Source organism: Barbus barbus (assembly GCF_936440315.1).
Source record: "Barbus barbus genome assembly, chromosome: 28".
Taxonomy (NCBI): domain Eukaryota; kingdom Metazoa; phylum Chordata; class Actinopteri; order Cypriniformes; family Cyprinidae; genus Barbus; species Barbus barbus.
In genome coordinates, this window is record NC_136756.1 from 4,032,106 (window position 1) to 4,051,734 (window position 19,629).

At 38.1% G+C, this 19,629-nt stretch overlaps 1 protein-coding gene across 1 annotated transcript; it reads left to right on the plus strand.

Annotated features, from left to right (window-relative positions):
- Positions 1 to 569: 569 nt before the first annotated feature.
- On the plus strand, positions 570 to 14,188 carry LOC306847868 (interleukin-17 receptor E-like). The gene is made up of 17 exons (XM_079382083.1): positions 570 to 774; positions 3,592 to 3,607; positions 5,014 to 5,106; positions 5,186 to 5,277; positions 6,109 to 6,198; positions 6,286 to 6,397; positions 6,486 to 6,637; positions 7,036 to 7,101; positions 7,198 to 7,264; positions 8,084 to 8,283; positions 8,649 to 8,696; positions 8,774 to 8,819; positions 8,900 to 9,054; positions 9,651 to 9,713; positions 10,638 to 10,683; positions 10,769 to 10,876; positions 12,355 to 14,188. The coding sequence occupies exons 1-17, from the start codon at positions 682 to 684 to the stop codon at positions 13,176 to 13,178; spliced, it is 2,271 nt and encodes a 756-aa protein (XP_079238209.1). The 5' UTR covers positions 570 to 681; the 3' UTR covers positions 13,179 to 14,188.
- The last annotated feature ends 5,441 nt before the right edge of the window (positions 14,189 to 19,629 follow it).

The window sequence follows — 19,629 nt, forward strand, 5'->3', positions numbered from 1 at the left end:
TATTTCTGATTTGAGTTTCTTTTTTTAAATACTATAGTAGAAAACATTGTGATACCAAAATAGACTGCTATGAAGGGTGCCTTTGGATTTGCTTTAGCACTACTATACTACTTATACTAACACTAATAATTACTATTCAAAAGAATATGTGATTTCAGATGCAGCATTTAGGCTATCAAAGAGATATCAGTGTACACTTGTTCCCTGTATCATCTGCATTTTGCCTTTTAGACTGGATATAGGCTACATGCATGCTCCCTAATTTTGGAATGTTAATTAGGTTGGCAATTGGAACGTATCGCAGCTTATAATGAGCCAGGTGTAATCAGTGATGCTCGTCAGGTAGTGATTTCTGCATTATTCAAGAGCACCTTCAACATCAAAGAGTTTTAGTTCATTAATGTGAAATGGATAGCTTGAATGCACTGTAAATTGTTTTGTGCGAAGGCGTCCGCTATATGCATGCATGTAAATTAATTTTATTAATGCGGAAGTCGGTGACCTTTTGAAGGAGGCGCCGGAATTCCGGTGATGCGTCACTAAAAACCCGTCCTCCCCGGCGCGAGCGCAGCGATGTGATAGACTCAACTCTACTCTAGTCTAGTCTGACTCGCTGTTTCGCCGTGATCGGCCTCGGAGGATACTGTAAAAACACGTGCTTCATGCTTTTATGTTACAGTCATGTACAGACCGTGGTTCGTCGTTCAGGTAGTTTTGCTGTGTGTTTGGTTGAAGTGGTCGTTCTCCATGCTGGATAGACTGAAAGTCAGACAGGTGAGCGGGATTTCTTCTAGAGCTACACAGTATAGTGTGGACTAATATAACTACAGGGTAGTATTATACTCGAGTGGTGATTATTAAATCACTTGGTTGTAAGAGCCATGTGTTTGCAGGTAAAGCTCGAACCGCCTCCACATTCATGGACATATCAAACCGTTCATTTACTTCAACTACAGAACTACTTTAAAATGTCTTAAGAAGCAGAAAACACCTTTATACTTGATATATTACTATACATATGTGTCCAGTAAAATATTTGGGGGGTTATTAATGTTTGTTTGTTTGTTTGTTTATTGTTTTTGTGTTTTTAGTTTAAAATTGTAGGCTATATAGTATGTATTTCTGTATTTAAATCCGCATACATGGATCCTGCTGTTAAAACACATCTCAAGATGAGCCGAGCTAGAAAGGAGCGCAAATATAAGCTCATTCTCATTTATCTTAAATATGTGACCCTGCAGCACAAAAGCAGTCATGAGTAACACAGGTATATTTATAGCAATAGCCAACAATACATTTTATGGATCAAAATTATACATTTCTCTTTTACGACAAAAATCATTAGGATATTAAGATCATGTTCCAAGATATTTAGTAAATTTCCTACCGCAAATATATCAAAACTTCATTTTTGATTAGTAATATGCATTACTAAGAACTTCATTTGAACAACTTTAAAGGAGATTTTCTCAATATTCAGATTTTTTTGCTCCCTCAGATTCCAGATTTTCAAATAGTTGTATCTCAGCCAAATATTGTCCTATCATAACAAACCATACATCAATGGAAAGATTATTTATTCAGCTTTCAGATGATGCATGAATACATTATTTCTGATGACGTTTCTGTTATTCTAAACTGTGGAAAATAGTGATGATGCTATTGCTCAGAAACTTTTACACGTTGCTGACTCAAATTTCATATTTCTATACTTTATAATATAGAACTTCAGTCTTCTAAAAGCTGCTTGAATGTGTTAATCAGGTCTTAAGCTTTACTCCAGACTAGGGATGTAACGATTACCGGTTTGACGATAAATCATGATAAAATTCCCCGCGGTTAGTATTACCGTTTCATATTTTAATTATCATTAAAACCGTATTCGATTACCGTGATTTAAACAACTCGCGATAAATAAATACTGTCCGGCATAAAGCAGAGTTTTCAGTAACAGTCTCACGTGCGCACAGCAGCACAGTAGTTTCGTTCTGAGTGAAAATAGGGCGGAAAAGCTGGGAGGTTTTAAAAGAGTGCTAAGGGAATTATACAAATTAATATATCAATGAATTAATTATATGAATGTACCTCTGAAGGTTCAGACTGTCTTCAGAAACGATTTGATGGCATTTTGTTCTCATCTTTGCTCCATGTAATACCTAAAGGAAGTGTTCGCGGAGTTCACAGGAATCAGCTGTAATTCAGCTTTTCCGTATAAAGCGCCACCTGCTGCCAGAGAGTGGATTTACAGACACTTATTTACATTCAGTCTGTGTGCAGTTTCTGTCTGGCCAAAAAATTGACCAAATTTGCATGACCTGCTGTAAATTTTAACCGGTTGATGAAAAACAAACTTATGTACATTTAAACAATTCAGATAAGCTATATAGAATTATTTATGGAGCAGATAAAATACATATAATCATTTATTAATTATCATTTTAATTTAACCCTTTTCTTTAAAGGCTGAAATGTGTGGTCTACCTTTATGTTAAACTTTTTCAAAGCTTTATTTGAACATTTACATTATTTATTTGAACATGCTATTAAACTGGTGTCAGTCAAGTTGTCATTTAAAATCCAGACCTCATTGGTAATGTTATTGTTTTAGTGATTATGCAAACAAAAAGTCATTTTATTTGCTGTTTGTTGATTTTTAAGTATGAAACTTGGTGAAGTGATTTATGTTTCGGTACTTTTTGAACATCTCCAGCACATTTTAACAATATCGTGATAATACTGATAACCGTGATAATTTTGGTCACTATAATCGTGATGAGAAATTTTCATACCGTTACATCCCTACTCCAGACTTGTTTCAGGTTCAGTGTATTGAGCGTATGTTATCAGAGCCGTCTCTGTTACTCAAGACACGTTGTAGGAAGACACGGGTAACTCAGAGGAAAATGAAGGGGAGGTTTGGTCGTCTTCAAATTCCCCTTTGAGTGAATATGTAGAGCTATGAGTGTATGTATGTTAATGTAGCCTATAGAAGTTATATGCAAAAAGATTTAAAACGCAAATGTCACATAAAGGAAAAAAGTAGCGTAAATCTGTAAATGAAAAAATCTGTAAAAAATTATTAAACTATTTATGCACATTTCTTATTATTATTACTATTATTAAGCCTCAAATGTTTTAGTATCACTATCAATAAGGACTGTACAATCTCTTTATAATTTCAGTCTTTTAAAGTAAGATATTTAAAGTGTAGCAGACGTATACTAGCAATAGTTCCACTTTAGCACAATCAAATATAATAAGCATATATTTAATTGTACTTTAGCACTACTTCCACACAATTAAAGTGCATTAAGCACAACATTAGTTGTTCCAGTTTAGCAGACTTTAGGTATACCAAAACTACAATATCAGGGTATTTTTATTAAGCACATAAATGTAAATGTATTTGTAGTATACTTAGCATGCGATTTAAATATTTCAAATGCATTTAGTATATTATGTTAACACACACTATTGTGTAGCTGACATTGATGTATCTTCTGTAAAGATGCTTCTCTTTTTACATTCTTAAAACAATGCACAAGTGCGAGACTTTTGAAGTTGAATCTTTCTCTCTCTCTCTCTCTAAAGGAATGGAGTGGTGCTGGTGAGTAATGACACACTACATCACTTCAGAAGGCCTACATTGCTCCTTTTAGTATTTCACATGCACACTATAGACCTGTACAGTAAAGGAAGACGTTTAAACGGAGACATTCGAGGAGGCATTTTGTGTTTCTGCATGTCAAAACCGTTTGATGGTTTATGTTCCCGGTCTTATTCTGAACAAACGTTTGATTTTGATATTTCATGTTTGGCTGACTGATGTTACCTTGGTCGTGGTCTCTAAAGACATTCACTCCATGCATTCAAACCCCTTTAAAGAGTGAGGAAATAACCCACTTTTACTGTAAACTGTCATTTGTAGTAAAGCCAAAAGAAGTGATTTCAGAATTGATTTTCAAACAAGACTTGAGCTGAAAGATGCCACTGTGTTCTGGAGAGCTGCTTTATAGCTGAATTCAGTTATTAACACTGCAACATTAACACTGTTATTGAACCGAACACCATTATGTTCCTGTCTATCACTGTGAAGATGCTTTGAAACAAACTGTGTTTATATAGTGCTATAAAACTAAATTTGGCTTGACTTCTGCTCACTATTAGAGTTCTGCTATAGGTGAACTTGTGCTGTCAACAGATTAAAATAAATCATTTCTCATTCCTGATTCATGACTTTTTATCTTCAGAAAGCAGAATGAGATGAGATGTTTGTTCAATACATATACAGCGGGTAAAATAAGTATTGAACAGTTTTCTCAGTAAATATGTTTCTAAAGGTGCTGTTGACATGAAATGTTCACCAGATGTTGATAACAGCCCAAGCAATCCATACATAGAAAGAAAACAAAACAAATAGAAAAGCGTTTGTTGGTGATGAGAGCTTCAAGACGCCTCCTGCAGGAGAAACTAGTCTCATGCATTGCTCAGCTGTGATCTTGTCTTCAAATCTCGAAGGTTTATTCTCTTTCTCTGAAACCAGTCGAGAGTTTGCTTGGCTGTGTTTGGGATCATCTTCATCATCCTGGTACTGCAGATGTTGGACTGAAGCAGCTAATATTAATTTCCACTGATGAGGGGCAGGATTGCTTTATAATTACTGATAGATTTCAGTAATTAAAGGTCTCCTCCCTTTCTTCATGTGTCCAGTACTTTTTCCCCTGTGTCATTCCATTTTATTATGCATAACTTATTTTCTGATCTTATTTGTTTTGTTTTCTTTATGTATGGATTGCTTGGGTTGTTACCGACATCTGGTGAAACTTTCAAGCAAACAGCACCTTTAGAAATACATTTACTGAGAAAAATGGTGACGTTGTCAATGCTTACATTACCCGCTGTGTTTAGCTGACATTAAATGTAAGAGAAATACCATTCTAGTCAGTCAGACGTTGTGCCATGGATCTGACACGTGTCCTGTTTTGCGTGTTTGTGTTGTGTTGGACTGAACAGAGCGAGAGCTGCCTGCGCTGAGACTCTGGACGCTCCACTGGCAGGACCTGCTGGACGTCTGTGTCTGTGTGCGGCTCTCCATCCATCCTCTACGTATGTACAACATCACAGCTTGTCTTATCAGCCATTACAGCGACTAACCGAGTTCACTGACTCTGTGCTGTGTTTGTAGTGGCAAACGAATCGCTGACGATTGAGTTGAGCGACTCTGAAACTGGGGACTCCTACACGCTGCTCATGTGGAAACGGAGCAACACTCTCAGGGTACGTCTGTGGCCAACTTGCCTTTCTTTATTAGATTTAGTTTGAGTCAGAATCACAAACCAAGCTTGTTTTGTTTCACACGGTGTGGTTTAGTTCATGAGTTTCAAGGCTGAATGAATGTCACACTCCAAGTGAGGATTTGCATGAAACACAGTGGAAGTTGATGATTGTTGTGCCACAGAACATATGAAAGTGTTGATGAACCTATTTATTTAGTTTCCTTAAATGCATATATAGTTAGTTGCATGCTATTATTTGCATTTATCATTGATTTTTGCACTGCTGTCCATGATCAGAGCGAATCTGTGGCCTGTTTTTGGATCACAATCCACCTTTTGAAAACCGCTGGCCTGGTAAATGCAGCAGATCATTTCAAATGAATGTTTTATTGGTTTACAGAAATGACTAGAGATGCATTGATGCTCACTTCAGGATAGTTCACACTGAGAGTGAGAAAGTCAGAGGTAATCGTATCCTGCTGAATGGGGCGTTGGCACATGTGATCTTTACTGTTATGACATTGGTAAAGAAAACTGCGTATAGGTTTCGTCATTCATCGTGCTAGCACTGTATATTGTGTCAGCCACCAGTGCTTGCCCCCGAGGTCAAATGGAGAATACTTTGAATGGCTGGAGTGCACAATAATACACACAAACTAGCATTTGTGGAAAAAACAAAAGCTCTTGCAATATATCTGTGATGTTTTTCCTCTAAATTTGAATTGATCTGTCACCTGCTCTTGTTTTACTGCTGCTCTCGGTCAGTGTGAACTCTTCTTTAAGCTAAACTGAGTCTGTGGCAGTGTGATGATTGTATTTTCTCCTTCACCAGTGGATCAGCAGTAGTGGCGATTCGTTGTATCTGCCTCGCAAAGCTAAAATTCAGAGGCATGTAATGAACATGACGTCCCATCAGGCCTTTGTGAGTGAGCGACTGCGACCTTCATGTGTGTTGAATCAGTGTGAAGTGTGTTTGCAGTGGTTTGAGTGTGTGTCTGTCGCCCTCCAGTGGATTGTGCGGTATGACTGTTTCCCAGCCCAGCCTGGATCCAGGGTCAGCGTGTCTGTTCACAGCCACGGTCGTGTGCTCATCAGCACGTCTTACCTCGTAGAGAACACAGGTCTGTCTCTCTCTTGTCTCTCTCTCTGTACTACTGTCAGAACACCGCTGCATTCACATCTGCTGTTTTCCGTGTGTTTCTGATCCAGACACTGACGATCCAGTGCCCAAAGCCAGTGTTACGGTGGATGAACATGCTAAACGCTTCACTGTACGAATGGACACAGACCGAAGAGATGTGGAGATGAGCCTGTGCTACAATAATTCACATGCAGTGTGTAAAGGAATTTATTTTAATAAGGTGGGTGAAATATGTCATCATACTTTATGTGAGCTCTATATTTTTTGGAAGGTAGACTTCATAATAAAAGACAAGAGATAAAATACAATAAAAGATAATCTACAGAAGAGAAACTCATTCTCATTCATGTGAAAATAAAACCACATTTATATGCTAATTTGATCATTGCATAATTTTCAATTTAAGTTTTTATATGCAAGGATTCATTGTGCTAATTTATGCTTGTTTACCTAAATATTTCTCATTGTGAATATTCACTGTAAGGTTTCACATAACCCACACAGTGTGTCCATAGATTAATATACGGATTTCTCAAATGACCGGATGCAAGAAGCTGTGGCCATCATAGTGTGTATAAATCTTCAATAAGCCATTGAGGTGATGTGTTTGTGTTGCAGATTGAACCGAAGGTTAAAACCTTCAATCTGAGCTTCCCCTACCTGATACCTTGTGTCTGTGTACAGGTGTGCTGCTCTTCACATTCTCACACACACACACTTTAAAAAAAATTAATAAATAGTTTTTGCTCCTTATAAGTGTATGCATTATTCTGTTCACAGCTGTGGTTTCCAGGCATTGATTCCAGAAGAGAAACACAGTGTCCCTTAAAAGAGAGAGCACTGCCACGTGAGTCAATGATGTTTGTGGAAGCAGCTCTGTGTGGTGTTGTTACGCTCCCATTCATAACACTTAGTGTAAAGATCATGTGCAGTATATGTAGCATAGATATTATTAGCGTTGACGTGCAAAGAAATGATTGAACTGAGACATCATGTCAACTCCTCCATAGGAGAGAAATGAATTGAGTCTGATCCAAATGAAAACCCCATTCAATAGACGGGTGCGGTGCACGTTGTAAAGAATAAATGCCACTGTAAAGAATAAAATGTCACTGCATTTGGTAAAGTGACTGTGCAGTGTGACTCTTTCCCATGAGTCTTTCTTCCGTGTTAATTCTGCCTAAAGTTGCACAGTCCTCTGCACAGCATGAAAACAAAATTGTAAGATAAACAAATCTGAGAGATACATAATTGCAAAAAAAAGGCAACGTCATGAGAGAAAGTTGCAGTTCCCTTTATTATTATTTTTTTTATTTTGTGGAAGAAACAAGCTTCCATATACATTCTGACCGTACTCAACAGCCACGTGACGTATCGATCACGAAGAAGGAACTGCTATGCAGTCAATTCAGTGAACAATTTCAAAGATGGAATATTTAAATATGTAAAATGTCCCTTATAGATATTACAAATGAAAATCTGTATTATATTTGAATGAGTTGGAGCATTGAGGAGCAGTGCTGGTGTAGCAGTGAGCTGCTGTCCATTTATAGAGCGTTTCAAATCAGTCCAAAAACTGTAGACTAAGTGTACAGCAGCCAGCTCAGTGCTGTCTAGTGTAAGCGGTGTCTGTGGTGTGCTTGACTGACAGCATCGTCTCCTGCAGATGGAGGTGATATCTTGTCCTCGAGTTCAGTTAGAGTTCGTGGCTCTGTTCTGGAGTGGAAGCCACTCTGCCCTGCTGACCAATCAGATCCCTCCGTCTCTCTGTGCTGGCTAATCCACATGCAGAACTCTTACTGTGTCCCCGCCCCCAACACCACCCTCCACAGGACCAAACTAGTGCGTGACGATCCCACAAACATCGTAAGTGCAGAGATGAACAGAGGTGACGTTCAGTTACTACTTACTGCATGCTGTGCATAGTGCATATGTAATTAGCATATGAAACAGTAGGCCATATGCAACAATCTGCATTTAAACAGCAGTATGTTACATAGTTGTCACATGACCTCATTGTTACATTTTGTGCAACAAATAGTTTTTAACAGTCCGATCAAATGCGTCAAGAACTTCTCTCCTAAAAATGCAACATCAACTTGGATGCATTGCATATACTGTACATTTTGTCACTGAAGTATTTTATGCTTACTTTGTCATTCAATACATTGCGTAAACTGAGCAATGTTATGCGCAACATAACCACTCAAAGCATTTTGGTTTTTCAACAGCAATATAATGTGTCTGCTGTGGATAAACACCCTCAGATGTGTGTGAAGGTAACGCATGCTCAAGCACACATTAATGCATGACTCAAATGTTCAGGTTTCTCATGTGTTTGATGTTTTGGTTGCAGTTTTCTCTCAATGGCAGTGGTCGGGTCTTCTGTCCGTTCGAGTCAGGTGAGGAGAGGAGAGCAGGAGGGTGTGAGGTGAGGTGTGCTGGCCTCTGTCTGATTTCTTTCTCTCTCTCTCTCTGTCAGAGGGCCGCTCAGAGTGGAGCGTGGCGGTCGATCCTGGATCTCTGCACCTGCTCCTGCACCTGAGCTCCAGCGTCGCCGCTTCGTTTGCTGCTCAGCTGTGCGCCAGAGAGGGAGAGACCTGTGTATCTCAAGGAAACGTCATCTCACGCTGGGTGGTTAGTAGAGCTCCTGCTGGTTAAAGAGTTCAATCCCAGATTCAGTTAGTGTTTGCATTCAGCAACTCATGAGAAAAATGTGAAAGAATCTCATATGTGAGAAGTCTGTGGGCATCTGTCGCTTAAGACCCTTTCTTGCCACATTTGTCCTTTCTTGTGTGTTATAGTGTAGAATGTGCTTTTAAAAGTGATTGGAGCCTCAGTATTTTGTAGTAGCACATGAAGGTAGAACAAGTGTTATCTAAATAATTGTAAAAGTTATTCCCAACATACTAATTTTCAAATCTGTGCGTCACCAAGGAGCGCTGCAAATCATCACTTATGAAGTTTTTACAACAGGGCTCAAGGCATTGATGATCATAAAGTTCAATTGTCAAATATATTTAAATATTATATTACACTAGTAAGTAAAATTTGACACATGCTTTTTTTTTTCTTTCTAGTTTTCATTGAATAATGGCAGTATTCTGTAGTCAAATATCTTTGTATAATAACCACTAGACTATAAATGATTTGTTGTATAGCTGTTCTTGCGTTTCTTCTCATGACTGTGGTAAGTGTTCTGGACTGACCGCTGTTATTACTGATCTCCTCAGGATAGGGGCGCCGCTGAGCTGAGCGTGTCCTTCCCCTTCCTCTCATCAGCACTGTGTGTGCAGGTAATGCCTTTCATTTACAGTCTGGCCGAGTGGCCGTTCATCATTTGTTTTCTGCTTGCACTTTACAACTCTTTTCGGTGAATCGCTGCATGGGTCATACTAGCTTAGTTTCTGCACACCACACTGGCACACTCTGTCCCAAAGAAGTCATATCAGACGCTACATTTAACAGTTCTTCCTCAACACAGAGGAGCTGAGCTCTTTGTTTTTGCACAAAAATTAATAAAAGTTTATACAAAATAACTATTTATTTCTGAGATGACGGGCCGAGATCACTATTGACTACAATGTAGCATACCACTCTTTCACAAACCATGGATTGTAAATGGAACACCCGATGTTCAAAATTTGAGACAGTAGTTTTATTTATTGATTCTTGTCTTTTTGAAATAAATTAATACTTTTGTTCAGTAAGGACATAATAAATTGATCAAAAGCGACAGTATGACATTTTTTTTTTATTTCAGTTAAGTACTGTTCTTTTGAACTTTCTATTCATCTGTGAATCCTGAAAAATTAAATGTATGATGGTTTCCACAAAAATATTGTTCAGCACAATATTTTATACAACATTGATAATAATCAGAAATGTTTGTTGAGCAGCAAATCAGTATATTATTATGATTTCTGAAGATCATGTGACACTGAAGACTGGAGTAATGATGCTGGAAATACAGCTGCAGATCACAGAAATAAATTAGTTTAACACATATTCACATAGAAAACAGCTGTTTTAAATGATATTTCACAATATAATTTAACTTTTTTTTGTGATCAAATAATTTTTTTTTTCCAAAACATTGAAGTTGTTTTACCGACCCCACAATTTTGACCAGTAGTGTATATTGTGCAGTATGTAGCAATCTAGTATTTGATTGTGAAACCACTGCAGCCTGTGTCTGTCTGATCTGTTTCTGTCTGTAGGTATGGCGCTTGGATCTCACTGGAAGACGAATCATTTGCCCTGACTGTAAGTAGAAACATGCATATAATCATTAGAGCACACTTGCTGACAGATGGAGGTGAATAGTTGTACTCATGCTGAAGCTTCACAGTCACACACAGGCGATGGGGTCTCCTCACTGGCACTGCACTGACTCTTCTGGCTGTGGTCACCCTACTGGTCTGCATCACATGCTGCCTGCTCAAGAGAAGCACTTTAGGTCAGTCCAAACCCATTTCAAACAAAGTTATCTTATTATATTATTGTTAGACTTAAGAATACATCCATGCCAGACAAGGAAGATGCTCTGATTTGAATTTACAACATTCATTTTACCAACCAAACATGTTAACATATTTGTTGTTGTCTTCTAAATAATGTGGGGCTTGAGGAAGTGACCTGATGCAGCCCCTGAAGTGAGACACAGGAAACAGAAATACTGCAAAATAAGAATAATAATGCGACTAAACGAGACAAAATAACATTATAACATTTCATTTTGTCTCGTTTTAGTCAACGAAAATGAAGACATTTTAGTATAGTTTTTATTTTGCAAAACACATTCTCGTTTTTATTTGTCAACAATATTTCATTATATATTTAATTAGTCATCGTCACATGAGCAGCATTTACGTTGCGCCTCGTTTTCGTCACGTGATAAAGGTTCGTTGACGATGATATTTAGTCATAATTTTTGTTGACAAAAGCAACACTACTTAACAGTATAAAATTTGAGGAAAGAGTGTCAGTAATGTATAAAAATAAGATTAAACACTCAATTTTCAGTTAAAGGCATTTCATTACTGAGTTCAGAGGTGTCATTGTCTAGATCAGTTTAGTTTAAATAGTATCTGTGAAATCAAATTGACGATAATCGCTAAAATAATGGTTTAAATAACTTGCTTTTCTAAAGTGACACTGTGCAATAGCGACACCAGCAGTTAAAATTACAGCGGGAGGCTTGCCTCCCCGGAGCCCACTGAGTTTTAACAGAGCCTCTGACGTGCGCAGTGGGTTTGATGGAGGGTAAATGAGGATTAATGGGGGAAAAAATTTTTTTGTCTGTTCCACTCTCTCGTAAACTCACTCCGTTAGATGACAGCTTTGTCACTTTTTTTTTTTTTTTTTTTTTTTTTTTTAAGTGAGCATTCAGTTGGTGAAAGCAATGTTTATTTTACTTGAAAAATAAGTGTAACTGAAACATGTTACATTTAAAAAAGAAAAACCTTTAAAATGAACTTGCATCAAAGGCCAATATATTCTAAATATTTAGATGACCCTGGTTCATTTCTGTGTGAGAGGATAAATGTGACCCTGGACCACAAAATTAGTCATAAGGGTAAATTTGTTTTTAAATTGAGATTTATACATCTGAAATCTGAACAAATAAGCTTTCCATCTGAGGGTGCAAAAAAAATCCAAATATTGAGAAAATCACCTTTTAAAGTTGTTCAAATGAAGTTCTTAGCTATGCATATTACTAATCAAAAATTAAGTTTTGATATACTTACGGTAGGAAATGTACTAAATATCTTCATGGAACATGATCTTTACTTAATATCCTAATGATTTTTGGCATAAAAGAAAAATGTATAATTTTGACCCATACAATGTATTGTTGGCTATTGCTGCAAATATACCTGTGCTACTGATGACTGCTTTCGTGCTCCAGGGTCACATATGTCTTTGTTTCTACAGTGTGGCGTCCCGTGCTGCTCGTGTGCTCGTCTAATGATGCGGCCCACGTGGCTGCCGTCTGCAGTTTAGCGTCCGGCCTGCAGGGGGAGCTGTTGATGGACGTGAGGCTGGCGCAGTGGGCGTCCTCTCTGGCTCAGCAGGGACCCGTGCCGTGGCTGTACGGACAGTGTCACGCCGTGCAGAAGGCGGGCGGTCTTGTCCTGATCACCTGGAGCCCTGACGCCCAGCAGGCTTTTCTGAGATGGGCGAAGAGCGATCAGGTCGCTGGACCAGAGTTCTCTGAGACTGGGCTGTATAGTGCTGTTGAAGAGGAAGAGCAGGAGTGCTGTGATGGAGAATGGATGGAGAATCCAGTGGAGTCATCCTCTATCACGGCTCCTGTGCTCAACGCTGCCCTCTCCTGTCTGTGGACGGGAATACACCGCAATGGCCACGGCCGGGGGTTTGGACTGGTGTGCTTCCCGGGTCTTAACAGCAGCAGTACTTGCATCCCAAAACAGCTCCGCTGTGTCCCAAAGTACTGTCTCCCGAAGGACCTGTCCTCTTTACTGCACGACCTGGGAGAGCCCACAAGAGCCCAAGGGAGTGGGCGATGCTGGCCCCGTCTTCTGTCCAAAGCGCTGTCGTTCTTCATGTGGCGTCCGCTCACGCACAGACTAAAGGTGGGACTTCCTGCGCCGAGCATTCCCAAGTCCTCACGGAAATCAGTGAGCGGTACAAAGCGAAAGACTTGGGGGCAAAACAAGGGGCGAATTAAAGCGCGTTTGTCCAGAAAGGAGTGTCCAAAACAGCATTCTGCACCAGAGCTGCTAGGAGCCTGCTGATGGGATGAAGCGGTTTCACTCTCTGCCTGAACTCGTACTGTCCTCTCATTTCCTCGCCATGCAAGCAATCAGAAGGCAGAGGTGATTCACAGACAGACAGTGCTGGCACTCTGTCCAGCAGAGGGCAGAAACATCAAACTCGGCCTCACACTGTCCTAGAGTCCTCCTGTGAAGTTCCTGGTAAACCTCTGGCGCTGTGTCCCTGGTGTTCAGGTTCATTTGTCTGCTGCTGTTATCTCGAGCCCCACTGTTTCTGTTCAAGTGATTTCGAACAGATTAAATCCGTCCTTGTTCTAGCTTGTACTATTCTAGACAATGCTTGAAAGTTCATACTGTTAGCACTTTTTGTGTTATTGCCTGCTTAATATGAATCACTGGTTGTATTAATTTACCAACACTTTTAACCAAAGTAACTTACAAATGAGCTAATACATGTGCAGCGACACCTGAAAACTCATCTCTTCCATCACTACTTGACTTCATCATCATAAATTTAAAAACTTTGCTTTTCTCGTTCCTTATTCCTCCCTCGTTTAGCTTGTACTAATCTGAACAACGCCTGAAACTTTGTATTATAAGCACTTCCTGTGTCCTCTTAATGTTCAATTGCTAAATGAATAAATGTACAGAATGAAATGAACTCCCAACAAAGACCTGGAAAGTCTGGACTCGAAGAATACTTACTGGTGACATTTATGGTGCTGTTCATACAGTATGTGCTTATTTTGTAATTATGATCATTCTGGCAGCTGAAGGCAGCAGTAAATATACAGTAAGCCCTGCCTCAAGCGAAGTGCATTGCTGGATGAAGATAAGAAATTCTCCTGCAGATAACATCTGAAGGAGGAGAATACATGTAAACACATTATGTTTTTGTATAAAGATCTGCTTCATTAGACTTGTCTTTGTATTGTACCGCTGAACTTGGACCAGTTGTAAACCAGAATCAGCGATTCTAAACATTAAAACTCCAGTGAACTGATTATTACAGCCCAGTTTAAGTTCAGACAAATTGGTTTTTTTTCTTTCTGTGTTTTTACGACGATATGGATCAACCTGACGTGAAAAACATGTTTTCATGTGGTCACCGTGATCTTATCTTACGTTTTTGGACGGAATCGGGGACCATCTTGGAGCGACATGACCAACAGTAAAATGCATGCAAATTCGTCTGTGCAACAGAAAGTCATTAAATGCGTCAGAAATTTAGTCTCAGATAACAGGGAAACATCTATATATTCTCGTGGTTGTCAGAAAGCTATTTTCCCCCTGGAGCTATGTTGCAATCAAAAGTGTTTTGGTGCACGATTGTTTTGTAGACGACATGCTGCCGAACAGGTTTTCTCAACGGCCTGACATGCTTTGCAGATGCATCATGTTACGGCTCCCCTCTGTCACTATACATGAAAGCTGGAGGTTATGCAAAATATACCAAAACCTTCATTATATCAAGCGTATTCATCCATTTGCACACATGGCGTTAGGTTTCGGTAGGATTCATGGCTTCTAGAAGAACTGCTGAAGCCAACATTACAAAACAAACAAATGACAAAGTAGTCAACTCATTTGGGCTTTTCAATGATCGATTTGCTCTCCACAATTATTTGGTGACATCCTTATTTTGTATTGACATATTTTATTTTATTTTTTGAGTTTGCAAAAGTGCCAACGTGCCTATGCACATCTATCACAGAATTCACTATACTTGTGCTTCTCAAAAAGCACATGCAAGCCAAAATGAAGTTAACTGTGTTGCTCGGTTAAACATTACCTAAACATTGGGTTATTTGTTGTCTCATCGCCTTACTACCTTTATATTTACCAATATTACCAATAATAATAAATAATCACAAGACAATGTAAAATTATAATTTTTCTGTGATCTAATTACACAACACGAAAAATGCAACTGTAAATATCAATTTAATGAGTTTTCACATTTCTTTTTAAAATTATTTTTGAATGGGTGCTACTGTTACACATTACATCCAACCCCTACAGACACAGCGGTTTTTGTAGATCAGTTTCTTTAACCCTTGTGCATCAATAAAAAATGTTACACATAGGTCCATAGTGGACAAAAATGACCATGTCAAAAAAACGGTCATAAACATTGGAAGCTTGGGAGCAGAGACTTAAGTTTGGTCTCATTTTAAAGAAGACTATCGTTGAAGTAAAAAAAGTTTAAAAAGTGAAAAAAAAGAAAGTTATACAGGTTTAAGTTTATGAAAATGATTTATGAACAATATTTGGTTATTTTATGAATATTTTATGTTTGAAACATGTTGAACTCTAAACCTGCTAGAACATCAAAGCCATAAATCTAAACAAGCTGTGTTACAAATTTGAGGTTGATATCTCGAAAAATGAGCTTTCAGTAAGATTTTGTTTGGGTGCAGTACCAAATGTTCCCCATTAGATGCCAGCAAAACTCCACTGGTGCACACAGTGCTTGGATTTGGGATTTACAGTAGAGTTTCTCTCTCTCAATTTTTACAAGAATACACGCACACAATTTTTTTTATGACGCATACAAACCACACTCTGACATCTATACCAACCCACCCACACAATTATAGCTGCATTATTTATCCAATTGGCTCTATAATACGCAGAAGCAGAAAACAGGAATGAAGCGAGTATTTGCTTTATAGACCCTTTATAGACCAAACCTGATAAAATGGCACCATCTGGTAAGAAAATAGTAAAAAAAAATAATTTTGAATCCCTGCCAACAGAATGAAAGCCTATTAAAAGCTCTGGGGCTATTTTGGGAATTCCGCCTGCATTTGGCCTACCCAAATTAAAAAGCTTCCCATACCCACATGCAGAGGTGTATATACAAAAGTTTGGTATCATTTTAAAGGAAACCTTTTGAAATTACATAAAACACTGTTGAAATTGATTAAAATTATTGTATATATTGTCTGTGTTATAATAAAGACAAAAAAAAGAGGCGCTTAACTGAAATTTGAAAGTTTATAACTCAGGTCCTGAGTGCCTCAGCTCCCTGCAAACCATTTTATTTGTTTCCAACACATGTCAGCAAGCACAGGAAAAAGGAAATGTGTTTCGATCATAATCTATGCAAGAGTTATTCTATTCCAACTGTAGGGAAGAATAATACCCTTTTTTTATACAATATCCGCCTACCCAAATTTTCGTATAGGTCGATCCTTTCATATTTTCCCGAATTTTGGAATGTCATGACCCTCCTTTGTTGTGTTTTGGACATACATGGCACAGCAAGATATTACTCATGCACACAACCACAGAAAACGTTGACAACGGGCTCATTTTGTAGAGGAGAACCTAAGCTAAACGATGATATAGCTTTTTTGGCGATCTGTGCTAACAGCTGCAGCTCACGGAGCAAATATTCAATAATTTCTTTCGTATGTTTACAAAATACTAGTTTATACCTCATGATTCATTCGAAGACTGTTGGATAGGTGATTTTAATTCAATAAAAATAACGGTGGATCCTTATTGCTGGGAATGAGAGCTTTCATTTGATATATGACTTGCACATATGTGACATATTTGAGCGATATGAAAAATATGACCACCAGGGAATGTACAAAATGGTGTAATTACGTGTAAATAACTTTGTTACAGTAAAATAAATATCAAAGTGATGCATATCTGCATAAAATAGAGATTCTAAGCTTTCAAATGGTACCACATATGGGGTTATTGGTCCAGACAGACCTTTAAAAATTAAAGGCAAACTTTACTTTGATTATGTCATTTTGGACCCGGCCCCGGGTCCGCAGAGTTGAAGAGGTTAGCAAAAATTGCATCGTTTTACAGTTAAACGGCACTGCAATTAAACATAGCAGTTTTAATGGGTTTCATTGAGGACATTTTTGTCCTTAAGGTCCTGAGTGTGAGTATTTTTTGTACGGAGGGTAAATTTTATTTTTTGAAGGAAATGAGGGTGAAATATTAAAATTCTAATAAAAATAAACACCTGAGCCAAAATGTATGCAGTTGGCATTAACACAGGCACACTTATAACAAAAAACTAAACTGAAATGGACAAAAATGTCCATAAGATCGCACAAGGGTTAAAACACAAAACTGTGTAAACTAGATTCCTATTCTTTGTCAACATTACAGCATCACTACACTATGAAATTGATTACTGCCACATGAGAATCAGTCCAAACATTGTGCCATTAAACCTAAGCCAAACATAGAGACCTACAACAGACAATACATGTGACAAAAGATTAAAACATTACAAGTGGCCAGAAAAAAACTGTTGCCCTCAAATACTTCACACATGAAGACTCATGTCCATCAATATGATATACTGCATGCTGGAGAAATTCGCAGGAAGGAAGATGTTAGTGTAAAAAAGAACTTCAAAAAGATAAACAGCCTCAAGCAACAAGTCCGTTCCAATGGCCTGGCCCGAAACAATGGTGAAGGTGTGGGAGGTCGTTGTCTCGTCACCAAGGCATGTGCAGGAATGCATCACCATGTCGGTCCCCACCTGTTCATTACACAACACTTAGTCTTGCAACATAACTTACATTTTTACAAGTTGTAACATTTAAGTTGACAACGTTTAAGTGTATTTTATGGAAATCAGCCAAACCATTTTTCTGTGAACTGGGTCTGGTAAAGGTTGCTCAAACAAAATATTTGTGTTAATGATTTAGGTTTCTTTCTGCTTACTGGCACTTCTTGGTCGTCTACCTAAATTTCATCCAACCAACATGGCATAAATTATGGGGTATTTAAAGCCCCCTATAGATATATATATATATATACAGAACTATGCAAAAATTTTAGGCCACTAGTATTTTAGTCAGCTAAATAAAAAAAGTCAGTTATTTCTATCTTTTGCTGTAATGTGTCAGTAGGAAATATCAGTTTACATTACAAACATTCATTCCAGTGAGATTTGTGTTTGCACAAAGAGTCTGAAAACAGCCAGTGCTCCACACAGAGATCTGATCTGATCATCAGTCTGTCTGGAATGACATGAAGAAACAGAACAAACTGAGACTAAATCCAGAAGAACTGTGTCTCCAAGACGCTTCAAGAAACCTCCTGAGAAACTCTGCTCAAGTGCACCGAGGACAAAAGCTGCTTTAAACACAAAGCATGCTCACAACAAATGATCATTTCATTTAGTTAATAAAAATCTATTTGTGACAGCATCCTCATTTTACAGCATTTTTACACAAGTGCCTAACGTTTAACAGCACTGTAGCTTTGCAGGAGGTTTCTTGAAGCGTCTTGGAGACACAGTTCTTCTGGATTTAGTCTCAGTTTGTTCTGTTTCTTCATGATCTGGATGATGATCAGATCAAATCTCAAAAATCTCACTGGATTATTACAATTAATGGCTAATTGAATGTTTGGAAATGTAAACTGATATTTCCTACTGACACACTACAGTAAAAGATACAAATAACTGACTTAAAACCATTTTGACCTGCTGAATATACTAGTGGCCTAAAACCTTTGCACAGTTCTGTTTATAGAGTAGAAAAACTTATCATCAATACACTATATCATCATCTATCTGCACAACCCCACTAACAATTTAACCATTTCAAATTTCTGTAAAAGAAACCATAAAATAAAATTTACTTCTTACCATGCCAAGTTTTTCTAGAAGCCTGAGGAACTCCTTCAAGATTTCTGGGATGCTTGTAGACCCATTGCTGCAAATCCACCATTTCTTGAATTTTTGGGGGATACAACAGATTCTGTAAAATAAGGATGAAAAACTGGGTTAAAAGCTAGCAAAACCATACAGTATGCCAGCCTGGAAATCCAGTGATCTGCCTATTATTCATCAATCTCAAATACAAATGATTATTTCTAACAGTAACATATAAAGAACACTTTACATGACCTCTCTAACTTACTGTTAACCTGGATAAACCTCTTGTGTCCTGATTAAAGCAACACAAGCAATTCACTAAAATAGACGAGTAAAGGACCTCAAACACCATGAGATTAAGTCTAACTTTACACACTGTAGACAACATTACATTTAACAATATTTAAGTATAATATTACAGACCTGTAATATAGTGGTTTAACGTCAAGGGTATCTAATGCAGCTAACGTTACCTGAGGAAAAAACAGCGAACCCCCTGAGGAAAAGAACCCCTTGCAGTCCATGTGACCCAACTGTGTGTTTACAGTACCTCAAACAACCCAGAATTATGACCCAGAACAATTAGCCCAACTGTGTGTTTACACAAATAACCCAGCGCTTTTAACAGTGTACATTTTATTTTAGGCAAGTCGTGATGATTTGAGAAGGCTAAATTGATCAAACATGGCTATGATCAGCCTGCCGGTCTGCCGCTGACCGCTTGGTCGTTACTTTAAGAAAGAAAAAAACGTATTTAATGAACAAAAAACAAAACGAAATATAATCACTTTGCCATTACATACAAAACTGAACTATTTTAATATC

Bases quoted from the DNA above. Each gene is read 5' to 3' on its own strand.
- LOC306847868 (XM_079382083.1), top strand. From the start codon at position 682: ATGTACAGACCGTGGTTCGTCGTTCAGGTAGTTTTGCTGTGTGTTTGG. The intron at 5,107-5,185 runs GTATGTACAACA...CTGTGTTTGTAG, and splicing joins GCTCTCCATCCATCCTCTAC to TGGCAAACGAATCGCTGACG. The intron at 7,265-8,083 runs GTGAGTCAATGA...CGTCTCCTGCAG, and splicing joins AAAAGAGAGAGCACTGCCAC to ATGGAGGTGATATCTTGTCC.